Source organism: Ochotona curzoniae, unplaced genomic scaffold, assembly GCF_017591425.1.
Source record: "Ochotona curzoniae isolate NIBS_2020 unplaced genomic scaffold, NIBS_Ocur_1.0 scaffold_4701, whole genome shotgun sequence".
Classification (NCBI taxonomy): domain Eukaryota; kingdom Metazoa; phylum Chordata; class Mammalia; order Lagomorpha; family Ochotonidae; genus Ochotona; species Ochotona curzoniae.
The window spans coordinates 74,823,998-74,839,729 of NW_024467122.1; the positions used below are offsets into that span (position 1 = coordinate 74,823,998).

General features: G+C 45.8%; 1 protein-coding gene across 2 annotated transcripts in view; it reads left to right on the forward strand.

Annotated features, from left to right (window-relative positions):
* BLM (BLM RecQ like helicase) overlaps window positions 1-15,732 on the forward strand; it is a 59,264-nt gene that overhangs the window by 16,027 nt on the left and 27,505 nt on the right. For both annotated transcript variants that reach the window (XM_040969550.1, XM_040969549.1), the window contains exons 8-11: window positions 1,453-1,571; window positions 3,696-3,809; window positions 5,239-5,337; window positions 5,546-5,694. In XM_040969550.1, the coding sequence (XP_040825484.1) occupies window positions 1,453-1,571; window positions 3,696-3,809; window positions 5,239-5,337; window positions 5,546-5,694 (481 nt within the window). The remainder of the gene's footprint in view (window positions 1-1,452; window positions 1,572-3,695; window positions 3,810-5,238; window positions 5,338-5,545; window positions 5,695-15,732) is intronic.

Here is a 15,732-nt window from a genome sequence, read left to right on the forward strand (position 1 = left end):
CCACCATGCTCCCTGAGCTGCTCAGCTTTCTCCCTGAAAGCAAGAGAGCATTTCCTGGAGAGTTTAGAGGGACGGCTCAGAGCATCCCACAGGACCTCAGCCCCTGTGTATCTCTTCCCTCTGCCTTTGACTTGCCTTGTGCTGATCTTCAGCAGGTCACTAGTGCCATCATTGTTAAATTGCACTCACTGGCTGTCTGAATTTTAAAACCACTTTTAAAATTTAGGTGATGATGGTTTCAGTAATCAACATTTCAAGCTGGAATAATTTGTTCAATGCATGTCTTCAAATTTGACTCTAGTTTGGTGTTCAAAACTCTTAACATTGGAAAGGCCCTTGGTGATGGACCACTTCAGTGATATTCAGGGCTTTCCAGAGTCTTTTAGGGCCTTTAAGATATATATATTTATCAAATATATATATACACATATACACACATACATATACATATACATATACGTAGAGAGAGAGCGCGCACGCCAGAACTGACTTGCAGCTTCATTCCAAACACCTCCTGCTTGTTTGCTTTCCTTATTTATCTGGAAGGCAGAGGGATCTTTCTGCTGCTGGTTCACTCCCCAAAAGCCTACAACAGCGACGACTGGGCCCAGCCCAAGGTAAGATTCCAGAACTCCACCCTGGTCTCCTGTGTAGGTTGCAGGGACCCAGGTGCTTAAGCTGTCATTGCTCCTAGGGTACACATTGCAGAAAACTGGATCAGAACTGGAAGAGCCAATACCCAAACCAGACAACATAAAAACTCAGGGGGCAGGTATTTGGCCTGATAGTTAAGCCACCGCTGGAATTGCCCATGTCTAGTATTGAAGTGTCCATTGCTGAACCCAAATTCCTGCTAATGCACACCCTAGGGACAGCCCTGATGGCTCAAGTCACTGGGTTCTCACCACTCGTGGAAAACTTATATCAAGACCAGGTGTTGTAGGCGTTTGAAGAGTTGAACCTACAGGTAAGAAATCTCCATTGCTGCTCTTCCACTGCAATTAATTAATTAACTGATTAAGTTTAAGAAGAAATGAGCAGCTGAAAGCCTTCGGTTTCATCCTAGGAATAATAAGGCATGTTTTGTGTGGTCTTTAGAACTGTGTATTTTATTACATTGTATCTATTACTTTCTACATTGTGTAGGAAGTAATTCTTTATTTTACCATGGTTGTTAGAAAGCCAAGAAGTTTTTCAGCAATTCCACTGCGTGTGAATTTCCTGCCCTGATTCTGGCTTTTGCTATTGGAGGTGTCTGTGTAAGATGTGCTGGCAGAGTATTGTTGTGCGTGATGGAGTTGGGCTCACTAGCTTGGCTCCTTCTGCATAACATGTTGTTGGTGCCCTGCGCAGCACCTCTTGGTGTCCTGTTAATATTGTATGTGATTTCCTTTGTGACTTGTTGCTCGCGGGATAGAACCTGACAGTCTGTGTTCATTGTGTCCCTTTCAGGAGGCGGTAAAAGCCTGTGCTACCAGCTGCCCGCCTGTGTTTCTCCTGGGGTCACGATTGTCATCTCTCCCTTGAGATCACTAATAGTGGATCAAGTCCAAAAGCTGACTTCCTTGGATGTAAGTTATGACATAAAAACACTAGTAGGAGCATGCGTCGGGAACCATTCTAGTTCTGTAGTCAGGATAACTGATAACCTTCTTTGTGAAAGAACTTGTGACTTAACAGAACAAAGCAGATTAAGTTGTGTTGTTGAGCACAAATTGTTGAAAATTCTGAAACGGGTACAACTTGTGGTTCATAGTTAAGTCTGACTTTATTCTACAAGAATGTATTTTCAGCTGTGTTTTGCTGATGTGACTTTTTTTTGTCATATAAAAGGATTTCCTTTTCTACGCCTGCCAGATCAGCATAGTTCTCTCTCCCTTGTGTCTTAAAATGCAGTCACATGCACATGCCCACACACATATGCCCCTTTTTCCTCAAGGCTAAATTTAAGGAAAGGTATGACTCCATTCCACTGAACTCTTCAGATTGTGTTCAACCAAGACTGCTTTCACAGTTGTGAGTCACAATTTCTCAACAAGGCCACTGATTTGTTTTTTTCTTTTCTTTTTCTAAAAAGTGCCTTAGTACAATGAAGGTGGCCAGGCATCTGTGATATTGTAATGTTGTAATGCATTAAAATCCTCAAGATACATTAACCTAAAAATATAGGCATCCTGGGGCCCGGTGGCCTGGCCTAGCAGCTAAACTCCTCACCGTGAATGCGCCACGATCCCATATGGGCACCGGTTCTATCCCCAGCAGCTCCACTTCCCATCCAGCTCCCTGCTAGTGGCCTGGGAAAGCAGTTGAGAACATCCCAAAGCCTTGGGACCCTGCGCTGTGTGGGAGACCTGGAAGAAGTTCCTGGATCCTGGCTTCGGCACAGCACTGGCCGTTGCGCTCACTTGGGGAGTGACTCATCAGATGGAAGATCTTCTCTGTCTCTCTTCTTCTCTGTATATCTGACTTTTCAAAAAAAAAAATAAGTTTTTAAAAAATATCTGTATATAGGCATCCTTTGGACTATAATCTTTGTGTTAAATTCCTATTTTACTTAAAATAGGAATAGCAAAGCAACCATAGAAAAGGAAGTAAACAGGCTGGTGGTGTAAAGGTGTCGCCTGCAGTGTCGGCATCCCATATGGGTGCCACTGAGTCCTGGCTGTATCCACTTCTGTCCAGATCCCTGTTAGTGCATGTTGGAAAACAGCAGTGGATGGGCGAAGTGCTTGGGCCCCTGCACCCATGTGGGAGACCTGGAAGAAGCTCTAGGCTCCTTGCTTTGGCCTGGCCCAGCTCTAGATACTGTAATCATTTGGACAGCAAACCAATAAATGGAAGATCTCTCTATAATTCCACCTTTCAAGGTAAAAAAAGAAAAACAAAAACAAAATCTTTTTTTAAAAAAAGGAAGTGAAAAATGGGAAGACTATATTGAGTTTTGCTTAGTAAGGATTTTTAAATCACACATTACCACTTAAGCAGTATTCTCAACATGCTGCACATCAGGGACCCTGGAGTGACATCAGGTGGCCTTCTGCCATTCCTGGATACTGATGTGGTTGGGTTAGTAGGAGTGGCCCTCTACTTCTTTCTCCACTTTCCCCAGATACGGGAAGCAAAAAGGAGATTGGAGGTAGTGTCTCATCTCATTTCCCCCATTCCTTGACTCTTCCCCACCCTAATTGGTAGTCCACATGGGCATGCATCCCTCTTAACTATGTAAACATCATCAAAAATAAAAGGAATTTATTATTAATTAAGAAAGAAATCACAGTGATTTCTTTTGTTACTTCCCCCTCTTACAAGAGGTGAATGACAGCAAGGGAAAGCCAGAGGGAAAGAATGAACTCTCATCCAGCTGCCCAGCCCCCAGATGCCCCAGCGGTTGGTGGACCAGGCCAAAGCCAGGAGCCAGGACTCCACTCAGGTCTCCCACGTGGGTGACAGAGACCCAAGTACTTGGCATTTGTCTGCCACCTCTAAGACCCATTATCGGGAAGCTGGATCAGAAGCAGAGCAGGCACTTCCCTATAGAGATGGCCATCCCAGTTGGTGGCTTGACCCACTGCTGCCACAACAATCTTGACAGGTCAAGTGTGTGATTTGTAAAACATGTTGAAACCAAAGAATAAATATAATCTTAATTCAAATTGGTGCATAAACTTTAAATCCTGTATTGCTTTTGCATTTAGATTCCAGCTACATATCTGACAGGTGATAAGACTGACTCAGAAGCCGCAAGTATCTACCTCCAGTTATCCAAAAAAGACCCAATCATAAAACTCCTGTATGTTACTCCAGAGAAGGTTTGTGTGCATACCATTGTTTTAAAATACTGTTATCTTTTTAAAGGCTACTATAGAAATGCTTGCATGAACATTTTTTTAAAATTTTGACATTTTTGGTATACAGCATAATGTAGCAAATTCCAGAAACTTGCAATGGTAACATTTTACTATAATCATTTTATTGTCCTTTTTCTCCAGTTTTTTTTTTTTTTTCCCTCAAACACTTGGGAACAAGTTGAAAGCATGATTTGCTTAACCCTAAATATTTCACTGTGCCTTTCCTAAACATAAGGAGCCTTCTCAGATAATTTCAGTGCAGTTGCAAAATCAGGAAATGCACGTTGATACAATGACATTGCTTAGTTTCACTAGTTGTTTCACTGGTGTCCTTTACAGCAAAGGAAAAGCCCAGTATCCTCGATTTGAGAGCAGCTCTCTTCTCCCTTTCCTGACTCTGGCAGCTTTCAGGAGTGAAGGCCAACTGTTCGGGGAGCTGTCCTTCGGCTGGCATTTCCTCCAGATTAGATTCCTGCTGTTGGTTTTAGCGGAAGCATCTGGGTAGTGGGGCTGTGCGCTTATGTAGCCCGTTAGGAAGCACTCAGTGTCCGTGCAGCCCGTTAGTGATGTGCATTGACTGATCCCCTTGTTAAAACAGTGTCAGCAGTGGTTGCACTTTTTTTTTCTCTTTGTCCTTTGTAATCTGCAGACCCCCTGGTGTGGGTACTTTATGTCCTATTACTCTTGAGCCTTTTACACACAGCTTTGAACAGTCATTCATGATTCCTCCCCAGATCACTCAGTACTGTGATGGTTTTTCTTATTTAATTGGCATCCTACCATAATAGAGGAAGACCGTGTACTCCATGTATTTAAACACTGGTGCAAGTATTAGCTCAAGGGTTCTTCATTTCTTCAGTGGGTTACAGTCAGTTGTTATACATTCTGGTGGCTTCATTGTTCTAGATGTGACCACTGAAGCTATCTTCCATGTCCTTTCGGGCTGCTTCTGTTGAGCTGTGAGTACTAGATATACCTATGGCACAGGGCTGCCATGGCTTCCAGGTGCTGTTACCAGACAGACTCCGGAATCCAAACACAAGCAGCAGTGTTGTCCACCAAACTATATGCCCACATGCCTTTAACACCTGTTCCCAAATTAAAGCAAACAAACAAAAAACCAAAAACACCTGTTCCCAGGGTAAACGTGCAGTGGCCTTCAGACACTTTGGGGCCTGAAAGTGTTTTAGAGCCACTGACCTTGGAAGTCAGCTGGTGACTGCAGCTGACTGTCCTCCATGTCTACTCTCTGTTTTCTACTTCTGCCATTCTCTCCACAGGTGGAAATAAGAACCAGTGCTATCTGTAGATCTTAACGCAGCCATAAGCTAATAAGATGACAACTTTGACAGGGTGCTGTGTTTAGATGTCCTGTGTGTTTCTGTTCTAGGTGTGCGCCAGTAACAGGCTGATCTCTACCCTGGAGAACCTGTACGAGAGGAAGCTCCTCGCCCGTTTCGTCATTGATGAAGCGCATTGTGTCAGTCAGGTAACTGCTACCCTTCTGTACTGCAGTGTCGTCAGGTGCACGCCACCAGAAGCCTGCATGTGTGTGTAGGACTGAAGGCGGACTCACACTCATTGCACACGCCTGCTGTTTGTTGCACACCAGAGTCGTGCTTAGTATGCTGACCAGTTTGCTTTTTCCTTAAAGAAAATCTGAGCAGTCTGAAAATCAGTGTTTCTGTTTCAACTAGTGGGGACACGACTTTCGTCAGGATTACAAAAGAATGAATATGCTTCGTCAGAAGTTCCCATCAGTCCCAGTGATGGCGCTCACGGCCACGGCCAACCCCAGGGTCCAGAAGGACATCCTCACGCAGCTGCGGATCGCCCAGCCCCAGGTGTAAGTTGTAGAGAGACCAGGGTTTCCCAGAGCTGCTAGCACATTAGGGTCGCCCATGCCAGCAAATAAGAATGTCAGCCTGGGACAATCCCTTCGTGGGTCCAGTGGGCAGCAGAGGTTGGAAACTGGAGCCCTGGGGCTTTGCTTCACTTGGTGAAATGAGAACTCCCAGCGCGCGCTTGGGACGTAGGGATGAAGTGCATGCTGTTCCTGGTGACCCCGTGTGATCCTGGAGTGGATGGGCTTTTCCTCAACTCCTTTTGGCCACCAGGTATTTCAGGGTTTATTGCACAAAAGCCGGCAGATGACCTTGCTTTACTGTTTCCTCCTCCCCTCAGAACCCCACTCATACCCAGGATGTAGAGAACATCCCAGAAACCATGCCATATCCTTTATCCCTTTTTGCTTCCATCAGGTCCGTAATTGTTTAAAAACAATGACAACAAATCTCACTTCTGTATCTAGGTTGGGCCGAGTCCTACTCCACCTGGGATTGTAGTGTCGGATGTGTTTTTTGTTGTGTCCACTGACTCATTAATTGCTTCTTTACCATCTGTTGCATACCAAGGTTAGAGTATTATTTTTTCCCTTGCCCTTTGTTAGCAAGCACTTTGAATTTGAGGTTCCAGGCCATTAATGGTTCTGGAATGGCCTAAGGAATCGTGAATGATGAAGAGAATAGGGTGAGTTTTTAAAGCCCATTGTTTGTTCACTTGAATGTGGAGACAGACTGGCTCTCTAAATACTGTGGGTGGTGAACCCCTAAGCAGTAACTCCCAGAAGGTGGGGAGGAAGCTGGAAGTGGTACGTGGTTGGGCATGAGGGCACCCTGAGCTCACGATGGCCGTAGCAGCCTTGGCACAGTAAACTGGCGGCCTCTAAATTATCTGATTTCAAACAGGGAGAACGAGTGCTTTGGCTGCCTGCCAGCCTTTAAGTTGTTTAGTTCCAGCCTAAAATATTTTGTTGCCAATAGCGCTTTTCTTATCGCACTAATGATCATTCTCAAGTACAGGAATTCTGGAATGGGATATTTTAACTTACTCTCACTTGTAGAGAATTATTTAGATCAAATTTTATGGGGAAAGATACTTTACTTCAATTACTGATATGCCCTATAATGGTGTGTTTGAAGGTTTTGTTTTTTAATGTTATTTGAAAGGCAGAGTTCAAAGAGTACAAGAGTGGGGGAATCTTCCTCAGCTGGTTCACTCCCAAAAGGACCACAGCAACAAGGGCTAGGTTAGGCCGAAACTGGGGCAGGGTAGGGCGCAAGTACTTGGTCCATGCTCTGCTGTTCTCCCAGCTGCATTAACATGGAGCTCCATTGGAAATGGAGCAGTTGGCACTTAGTGGGATACAGGGAGAAGCTTAGCTTACTGTTAAGCTCCTATACCACCATTTTTACGATTTAGGTTCTAACAAAGAAAGCATGTACTGTGAATTTATTTTTCTAAGTACCTCCTTGGGTTATGAAATTTATTTTTTAAACAGATTCTTGTTTTCAGCTTTTTTTCTATTGGTTTGTGCCAGATGCAATCTTCTGTCCTGATAGGTCTTGCATTCTTTGACAGATGCCCGTGCTTGGTGCCTTTCACCTTCTGAGAGTGAGCATTTGTACTTGCAGGCTTTGTGACCTGTGTTTGAGTAAGCACCACACACAGCCTTGTAGAGGCGGAGACCTGGAACCTCTTTTGTTAGTGCTGGTGAGAGGAGATCTGCCTGGGAAAGCAAGATTGTACATTTTCAGACTCTAGCATGTGGTGCCTTTTCGTACCTGGCACGCAGTGAGAATTAATAAGTGAAATGCATGCAGGCGTTTTGGTGAGCGTGGGTACTGCGTTTACACTTGGGCAAGTCTGTTGGCTGCCTGCTCTGCTTGATCCTTCTTTGCGTTTGGGAGGGGGTCCATCTGCATGGAGACCGACGATGCTAAGGAGGAATGCTTTCTGCCGCACTGTTTTCTGCCCTTCTCCAGTCAGGAGAGCTCTTGTGTCATGACCCCAGGGATGGCAGGTATTCCTGGGGTCAGAATAGTGGCTCTGTGGCTCCTGTCTCGTGCCAGTCTGTTACGATACCACTCCTCTTTAGGAAAACAAGGGTGGATACAGAAGCCAGGCTTGATACCATTCCCTGTGGACCTTCAAATATGAACTGGGAGACAGCAACGGTAGACACGGAGAGTTGACTGTCAGCATGGCAGTGGCTATGCCTGACATTGCGCATGTGCTAACTCTTGGCTGAAGGTTTCTCAACTGGTTCCTCCTGCTTTTTCCATTCTTTGGATGAGGGAACTGAGGCACAAAGAAATTAAGTAAGTTGCATGGTATCACACGCCTAGCAGGCACTGCAGTGAGGACTTAACACCAGCAATCTGGCTTCAAAACCCCATTTTTTAAAAAAGAAAACCAAGTTACTTTTATCCACTTGAAAGAGCAAAGGAGTTCTCCCATCTACTGATTCACTCCCCAAAGGCCTGCAATTTGTATACCATAAAATGTACAGTTCTCTGGTGTGAGTTTTCTGGTTTGTTTGCCTGGAGTGTTGGGTTGTTGTTCTTCTGCTGTGTCCATAGTTATGCATCTATCACTGCTGTGTGATTTTTTAGAACATTTTTGTCTCTCTCAGGAGACTCCATACCCATTAGTAGCTGGCATCCCCCAGCCCTATGCAGCCAGCCGTTCCTCTGCTCTCTGTCTCCACACTTTGTTGTCTATTCTGGATATTCTGTGTGAAGGAGGCACACAGTACGTGGCCTTTGGTAACTGGATTCTTTCGTTGAGCCCAGGTATGGGAACCGCATGAGGAGCTAACCACCTGTTCACAGCACCTGTGCTGTTTCCCATCCCCTTGAGCAGCATGTGTGGGCTGCTGCAGTTACTCCACGTGCTTGTCAGCACTTGCTTACACCTGCCTTTTGAATCATAGACATGAAAGACATAGACACGAGTGGGACATTAACAGGGAAAGATGAGGCACAGGCTAAGGTTTAGGCATGAAAGAACAAGTCAAGTCCAAAGCCCAGTGAGTAATCCACAAGATGAAGAAACATGGAGAAGGGTCACCCTCAAGAGTCAGCCTGAGGCCAGGTCACAGAGTCTGGCCTGTCAGTGATGGGAAAGTGTTTGGGTTTAAAGACTGGTCAGAAAGCACTCTGGTCTGAACTGGCAGCTCTGGTGGTACAGTGGGTGACAGAGGGTGGGATGCAGAGATTAAGCAGGGCAGCTCTTAGGGGCCATCTGGTCTCCTGCCCTTGTCCAGGAAGATGCTGCCGCTGGTACCTGCAGAAGGGGAAGGAGACAGAATCGAGAGTGAGCAGAGTTGAATTCACAGTGCTGACAGCCAACTGAGAGGAAAAACGTAAGAGCAGTGGAAGTTTATACCAATTTCCTAGCAGGCGACAAGTCCCCCTGACTTGTGGAGGGAGGAAAGGTAGCAACTTGGGAGTTGCGGGTGTGTGAGGTTTGGAGTTTTTGAGGGATGTGTGGAGAGACAGTGGTCTGCCTGCTTTCTCTGGCTCCATGTACCTCCCACTGGAGTTTTGGAAACCCTGCAGCCCTTGGACATTATCTAGTTGAAACTTGGAATTCTTCCAAGTCAGTTTAAATAAAGACAATACAATCTGTTGCAGTGTCAACATTTTAAAAACAATTGTTACCTAGCTCTTTAAAATGTATCCCGCAGAATAGAAATAACAGCAGCAATTGTGTACCCCTTATCAAGCCTTTAAAAACATTAAAAATGTTTTTTAACAATTTTGTTTTTCCTTTTAACTCATTTCCTCATAGATTTTCACACTAAGATAATCTGCTTTATGGGTGAAGTCTTTTTGCTTCCCGTCATATTTTACCTAAAAATCAGAAGTTTGTAAATTAAAACTTTTTTAAAAAAAAAATTTATTTATATTTATTGGAAAGGCAGATATACAGAGAGGAGGAGAGACGGAGAGGAAGATCTTCCATCTGATGGTTCACTCCCCAAGTGGCCCCAGTGGCTGGAGCTGAGCGAATCTGAAGCCAGGAGCTCTTCCGGGTCTCCCGTGTGGGAGCAGGTCCCAAAGCCCTGGGCCGTCCTGCATTACATTCCCAGGCCACAGGCAGGGAGCTGGATGGGAAGTGGGGCCTCCGGGATTAGAACCAGTGCCCATATGGGATCCCAGCGGCCTCAAGGAGAGCACCTTAAACGTTATGTCATCGTGCCAGGCCCAAGCATGGATTCAGTTGAGAGTGTGTTTATTAATGAACCACGATTATGTTTATCAGTTAGCTCATGACCCTCCGGACGAACTGAGTCAATTCATGTTTCTTGTTTTCATAGATGTAAGTACTGAGACATGTTGCTCAGATAAAGGCATTTCTTTTAAAGATTTATTTATTTCTATTGGAAAGTCAGATATACAGAGAGGAGGAGAGACAGAGAAGAAGATCTTCTGTCCGATGGTTCACTCCCCAAGCGGCCTCAACGGCTGGAGCTGAGCCAATCCGAAGCCAAGAGCCAGGAACCTCTTCTGGGTCTCCGACACAGGTGCAGGGTCCCAAGGCTTTGTGCCGTCCTCAACTGCTTTCCGAGGCCACAAGCAGGGAGCTGAATGGGAAGCAGGGCTGCCAGGATTAGAACCGGCGCCCATATGGGATTCCAGGCATGCAAGGCAAAGGCTTTAACCACTATGCTATCGCGCCAGGCCCCACATAAAAGCATTTTATTATAGCAGTAACACTCAATTATTTGAATTCTGAGACATATGCCAAAATTTCATCATAATCTGTCACCAAAAATTATTGTTAATGATCTGTCAGCTGACATCTCAGTTAAGTTCTCCAAATTTGTAGTGAGCAAAGAATTGGGAATTATCTGTTTGACAGCTTACTCATTTCGTTTATGTGGGGAAGACCCCTAAAAGACTTCGCTGGGACCTAACCCAGCGACTATGAAGTATTTTTGTCACTCTTTCAGTAAGAATCCTGTACTCTGGATCCAATGTATTTTAAAGAGTTGGGAAAAATCAAAGTATGCTTATTTCAATATACTTTTCTTATTTTTTTTCAGTGCCCCTTTCTGTTAGGATATTCTTAACAAAATACTTTTGTTGTGTGATACAGCTTTCAATATAGTTTTGTCAAAAGTTTCGGGGCGGGCATTGGCCTGGTGGTTAAGACAGCAGGTTGGGACATCCCATATCAGAGTGCCAGGGTTCAGTCCCCAGCACAGCTTCTGACTCTGGCTTGCTAGGTTGCCAGGGAGGGGACACCTCAAGTGGTTGGGTTTCCTGCCACCCACTACGAGAGCATCAGATTGAGTTCTTGGCTCCCAGTTTTGGTCCTTGGCCTGGCCCAGAACTATCTACAAGCATTTGGAGAATAGCTCCTCTGTGCTCCACAGCATCCTACTCGCAAATGAATTAATAAAAATAGATATTTCAAAGCCTTTGTAGCTATGTGATTAGCTTTTTTATGTAATATTTGTTTATTGTTTTTATTGGAAAATCGAATCCCAGAGAGGATAGAGAGAAAGATCTTATGTCTACTGATTCTACTCCCAAGCAGCCACAACAGCTGGAGCTGAGCCCATCCAAAGCCAGGAGTCAGAAGCCTCTTCCACGTCTTCCATGCGGGTGCAAGATCCCAAGGCCTTGTCTGTCTTCCACTGCTTTCCCAGGCCCCAAGCAGGGATTTGGAAATGAGGTGGAAGAGTTGAGACACAAACCAATGCCCCCATGGGATCCCAGTGCATGCAAGGCAAGGATATACTCACTAGATGATCGGGCCAGGCCCTGATTGTCTCTTTCAACTACCATCTAGCCTAATTGCCCAAGTCAGTCTTCATTGCCAGAGAAGTCAGCAAAAAGTAGATCTGTTCTCTCTCTCACACACACACAAACACACACATGCACAATTGTTTTATCAGTTCACATAGACTCTTCATAGACAACAGCCTCTGTTCCCAGCGCCACAGGAGATGAGCATTAATTGGTTCCATTTGCTCATATTGTCACATTGAGGTGCCCTTCACATGACACCCTGGGCTTGTGGTGTTTGTCCCGCTGATAGTTGTCCCTGTATTCACGTGCGCCTGGCCTCTTTCACAGCACGATGCTTTCAAGGGGTCATCCTGGAGGTCCATTGACCAATTTCACTTACCAGCTCAGGAATTGATAGAAACTGACTCTCTTGCTTTTCTTTTCATTTTTGTATATATCTTTGAAAGGTAGCAAGACAGGGATCTCCCATCTACTGGTGCCTGCAGCAGCCAATGCTGCTGGATCAGGTTAAATTAACCAGGCTCTGGGAGCTGGTCAGTTTCCCCACCTCGATGGCAGGTCCCAGCAACTGGAGCCATCACCAGCCGCCTGCCAGAGTGCATGTTAGCAGGAAGCTGGGACTCGTACCGAAGTGCTCTGCTGTGGAAATTGGTGACCGCACACAGCATTTAAGACACCAAGTGCCCATCCTGGAGGAGAACTCTCTGTACCAAGAAATTTAGTAATCCCAATGTCTTATTTTCTAACAGGCAAAGTATCATTTTGTTGCATGTAGTAAACTCTCGGCCTATTTTTGGACATCTCGTATAAACAGAATCATGCCCTGTGAGCTCTGTGACGGACTCCTGTTGACTTGTTTTCAGTGTTTGTTGCTGATAATACCCCGTTGTATTATAACTCATAATCCTGTCAGCATTCATGTGCCAGTCTTTTTTGATGCCTTTCAGGGTTGGTTTTTATTTGCTTGAGAGATAGGGACTGATCATCTCCCTGCAGGTGGCCAGGCCTGGAAATGCAGTCCTGGTCCTCCCTGTGCATGTCAGGGCCCACTGCCTCCCAGCCATGCTTTACTGGGATGCTGGGGTCAGACACTGTGCCACAAGGCAACTGTAGGCACGCTAGCAAGAAGACACAGTTGTCTTTTTATTTATTTCATTTTACCTGTTTCTTTCTTTGAAAGGCAGAGTTACAGAGAGAAGGATCTTTCATCCATTGATTCCCTCTCTTAATGACCACAATGACCAGGAATGGGCCAGGCTGAAGCCTGGAGCTTCATCCCAGTCTCCCACATGGGTGGCAGGGGTCCAGACACTTGGACAATTTTCCATTGGTTTCTCAGGCCATTAGCAGGCAGCCAGGACTCAAACCTGCCCCCACATGGGATGTCCATCTTTTGTTTGGAAGTAAGGATGGGAGTCTCCATTATATCATCACTATACATTCAAATTTGCATGATGGTTTCCTTGTATTAGAACATATGCTATTTGTCTTTTGGGGATTGACTTATTTCATTGAGCATAATGGTCCATAGTTGGGGGACCATCTAGTTGCAAATGGAATCATTTCATTATTTTTAATGGCTGAATAATATGCCATGGAGCTATCATGAAGAATATAAACCAAGCTGCAGGAATCACAATTCCAGGCCTCAAGACATACTACAGAGCAGTGGTCATCAAAACAGTCTGGTACTGGTACAGAAACAGAGAAGATCAATGGAACAGAATAGAAACAGAAAGGAGCCCACACATACATACCCAAATAATCTTTGACCAAAAAAAAACTGAAAACAATCCAGGGAAAAAGCCTGGTCTATTCAACAAATGCTGTTGGGACAACTGGATAGCAGCCTGCAGAATTAAGAAACAAGACCTACACCTGTCACATCATACAAACATCAGCTCTAAATGGTTCAAGGACCTAAATCTACACCCAGAAACCATCAAACTATTAAAGGAAAACATAGGGAGCACTCTCCAAGAAATAGGAATGGGAAAAGTCTCTTAGAAAAGATGCCAAGAGCACAGGCAGTCAAAAAGAAAATAAACAAATGGGACTACATTAAACTAAAAAGCTTCTGTACAGCAAAGGAAATGATTAACAAAGTGAAGAAGCAATGAACGGAATGGGAAAAATAAATCTTTCCCAAGCAGCTTGGCCCCATTTGCATTCCTGCCAGCAGAGGACCCTGAGTCTTACATAGCCTCCCCACCACTAGATTTTGACCTAATTTTTTTTTTAACTGACCTTAGAGCGCTCGTCTGAAGTTGTGGTGTAGTTCACACGGCAGGTTGGGGAACAGCAGCAAGGCCGTTTTGGGGGCAGCCATCCCAGCGCTCCTGCAGCAGCGAACCGGGGGTCCCTTCTCAGCAGAGACCCGGGTCCATGCAACCACACTCAGGCCTGTTTCCACTGCTCCCTCGAGCTCCTGGACAGTCCTTTTCGCACACTGTCAGTTTCAAGCCCTCAGTTTCCACCCTAGCAGCAGAGGTGATGAGGGACTGCCGGGGCCTGGCCGGCCTGTAGCGCCTGCCTTTCTGGCCCCAGTCAGCTTTACATTATTCGCTGTTTTAAGCTAAGAACTCTCAGTGTTTCATACACATAACTGATATCCCAAGAGATGGTTCTGAAGGATCATCCCACCGTCTGTGGCAGGATCAGGGAGGAGAGAAGCAGCCTGGCAAAACGCAGCTTGCCCTCCCCACCCTTCCTCCCAGAGCATGCTGATGAGGCCTGGAATCTGAGAGTCCTGATGCTGTGCTCTGCCCTCAGCACAACCAAGTGAAACTCAGGAGGCCGCCCAGCCCTGCCAGGCCTCCCTCAGTACTTTGACAAAAGGGAGTTTTACCTGCATTCCAACTGCATCCACAAGTGCCTTGGTTTTCTATCGCGCAGTACAGGGTGCTAAGTGTCAGGATGGGCAAGAACAGAATTTATTTTTATTTTTAAGAAGTGAGAGGACACCGGGTCTTTCTGGTTTGTTTGTGGAGAAGTGAGAGGACAGTTTAAAGGCGGAAATGAGCCAGGAGAAAGTACAGGACCAGGAACCCTGTGACATCCATCTTAGGACCATAGAAGATGGCCCTGGCTTGTGGGCCCTCACATTGACAAAGCCCAGGGTGTGTAGGCCATAGTTTCAAATCACTGTTCTGTAAAGATTGGAACTGGCTGGGAAGCATCTAAGCCAAGGACAAAGGCTGGCCTTGTTGGAGTGAGGCCTGTGTGCTGGGTGGAGCAGTAAGAGAGTAGAGGGAGGAGAGAACAGAGAATGAGGCGTTTGGGGCTGATTCTTTCCCAAGGGATAGGGAAAGGAAGAAATGGGGAGGAAAAGGACAGGGATATTCGGGTGTGGACAGAGAAGCGTGCAGTTGTCGGGGCTCTTGGAAGGTTCTCATCTAGCCAGCAATGACCCGGGAGAGAGAAGACCTTCCTGCTGCCTGTCAAATAAGTTAATGAATCTGGGGCTGGCACCGTGGCGAAGCAGGCTGGGCCTCTGCCTGCAGCTCCAGCATCCCACATGAGCACCAATGAGAGTCTGCACATCCAGCTCCCTGTTTATGGCCTGGGAAAGCAGTGAGGAAGGGCCCAAAACTTGGGGGCCCTTACACCCACATGGGAGGAGCTCCTGCCGTGGTGGCCATTTGAGGATTGAACCAGCGGAAAGATCTGTCTTTCTGAAATACTGCCTTATCTAAAAATTTAAGAATAAATGAATGAATCTCTTATTTTGAAATGTGTGTATTTCCTCTGATTTTCCTGTTTTTGTCCACTTGTTTGTTTTTTTTTTTTAAGATTTATTTTATTTTTATTGGAAAGTCAGCTGTACAGAGAAGAGGAGAGACAGATCTTCCGTCCAATGATTCACTCCCCAAGCGGCCGCAACGGCCGGTGCTGTGCCGATCCGAAGCCAGGATCCAGGAGCCTCTTCCAGGTCTCTCATGTGGGTGCAGGTTTCCAAAGTTTTGAGCCGTCCTCGACTGCTTTCTGAGGCCACAAGCAGGCCACAGCAGGGAGCTGGATGGGAAGTGGAGCTGCCGGGATTAGAACCGGCACCCATATGGGTTCCTAGCATGTTCAAGGAGAGGACTTTAACCGCTAGGCCATGCCGCTGGGCCCGTCCCATTGTTTTTTATTTTATTTCTTTGACAGGCAGAAGTAGATCTGCCTGCTGATTTTCCCCCCAAGATTCTCACAACAGCCAGGGCTGGGCCAGACCCAAGCCAGAAACCCAAAACTCATCTGAATCTCCCATATGGAAGCAGGGACTGAGTACTGAAGAC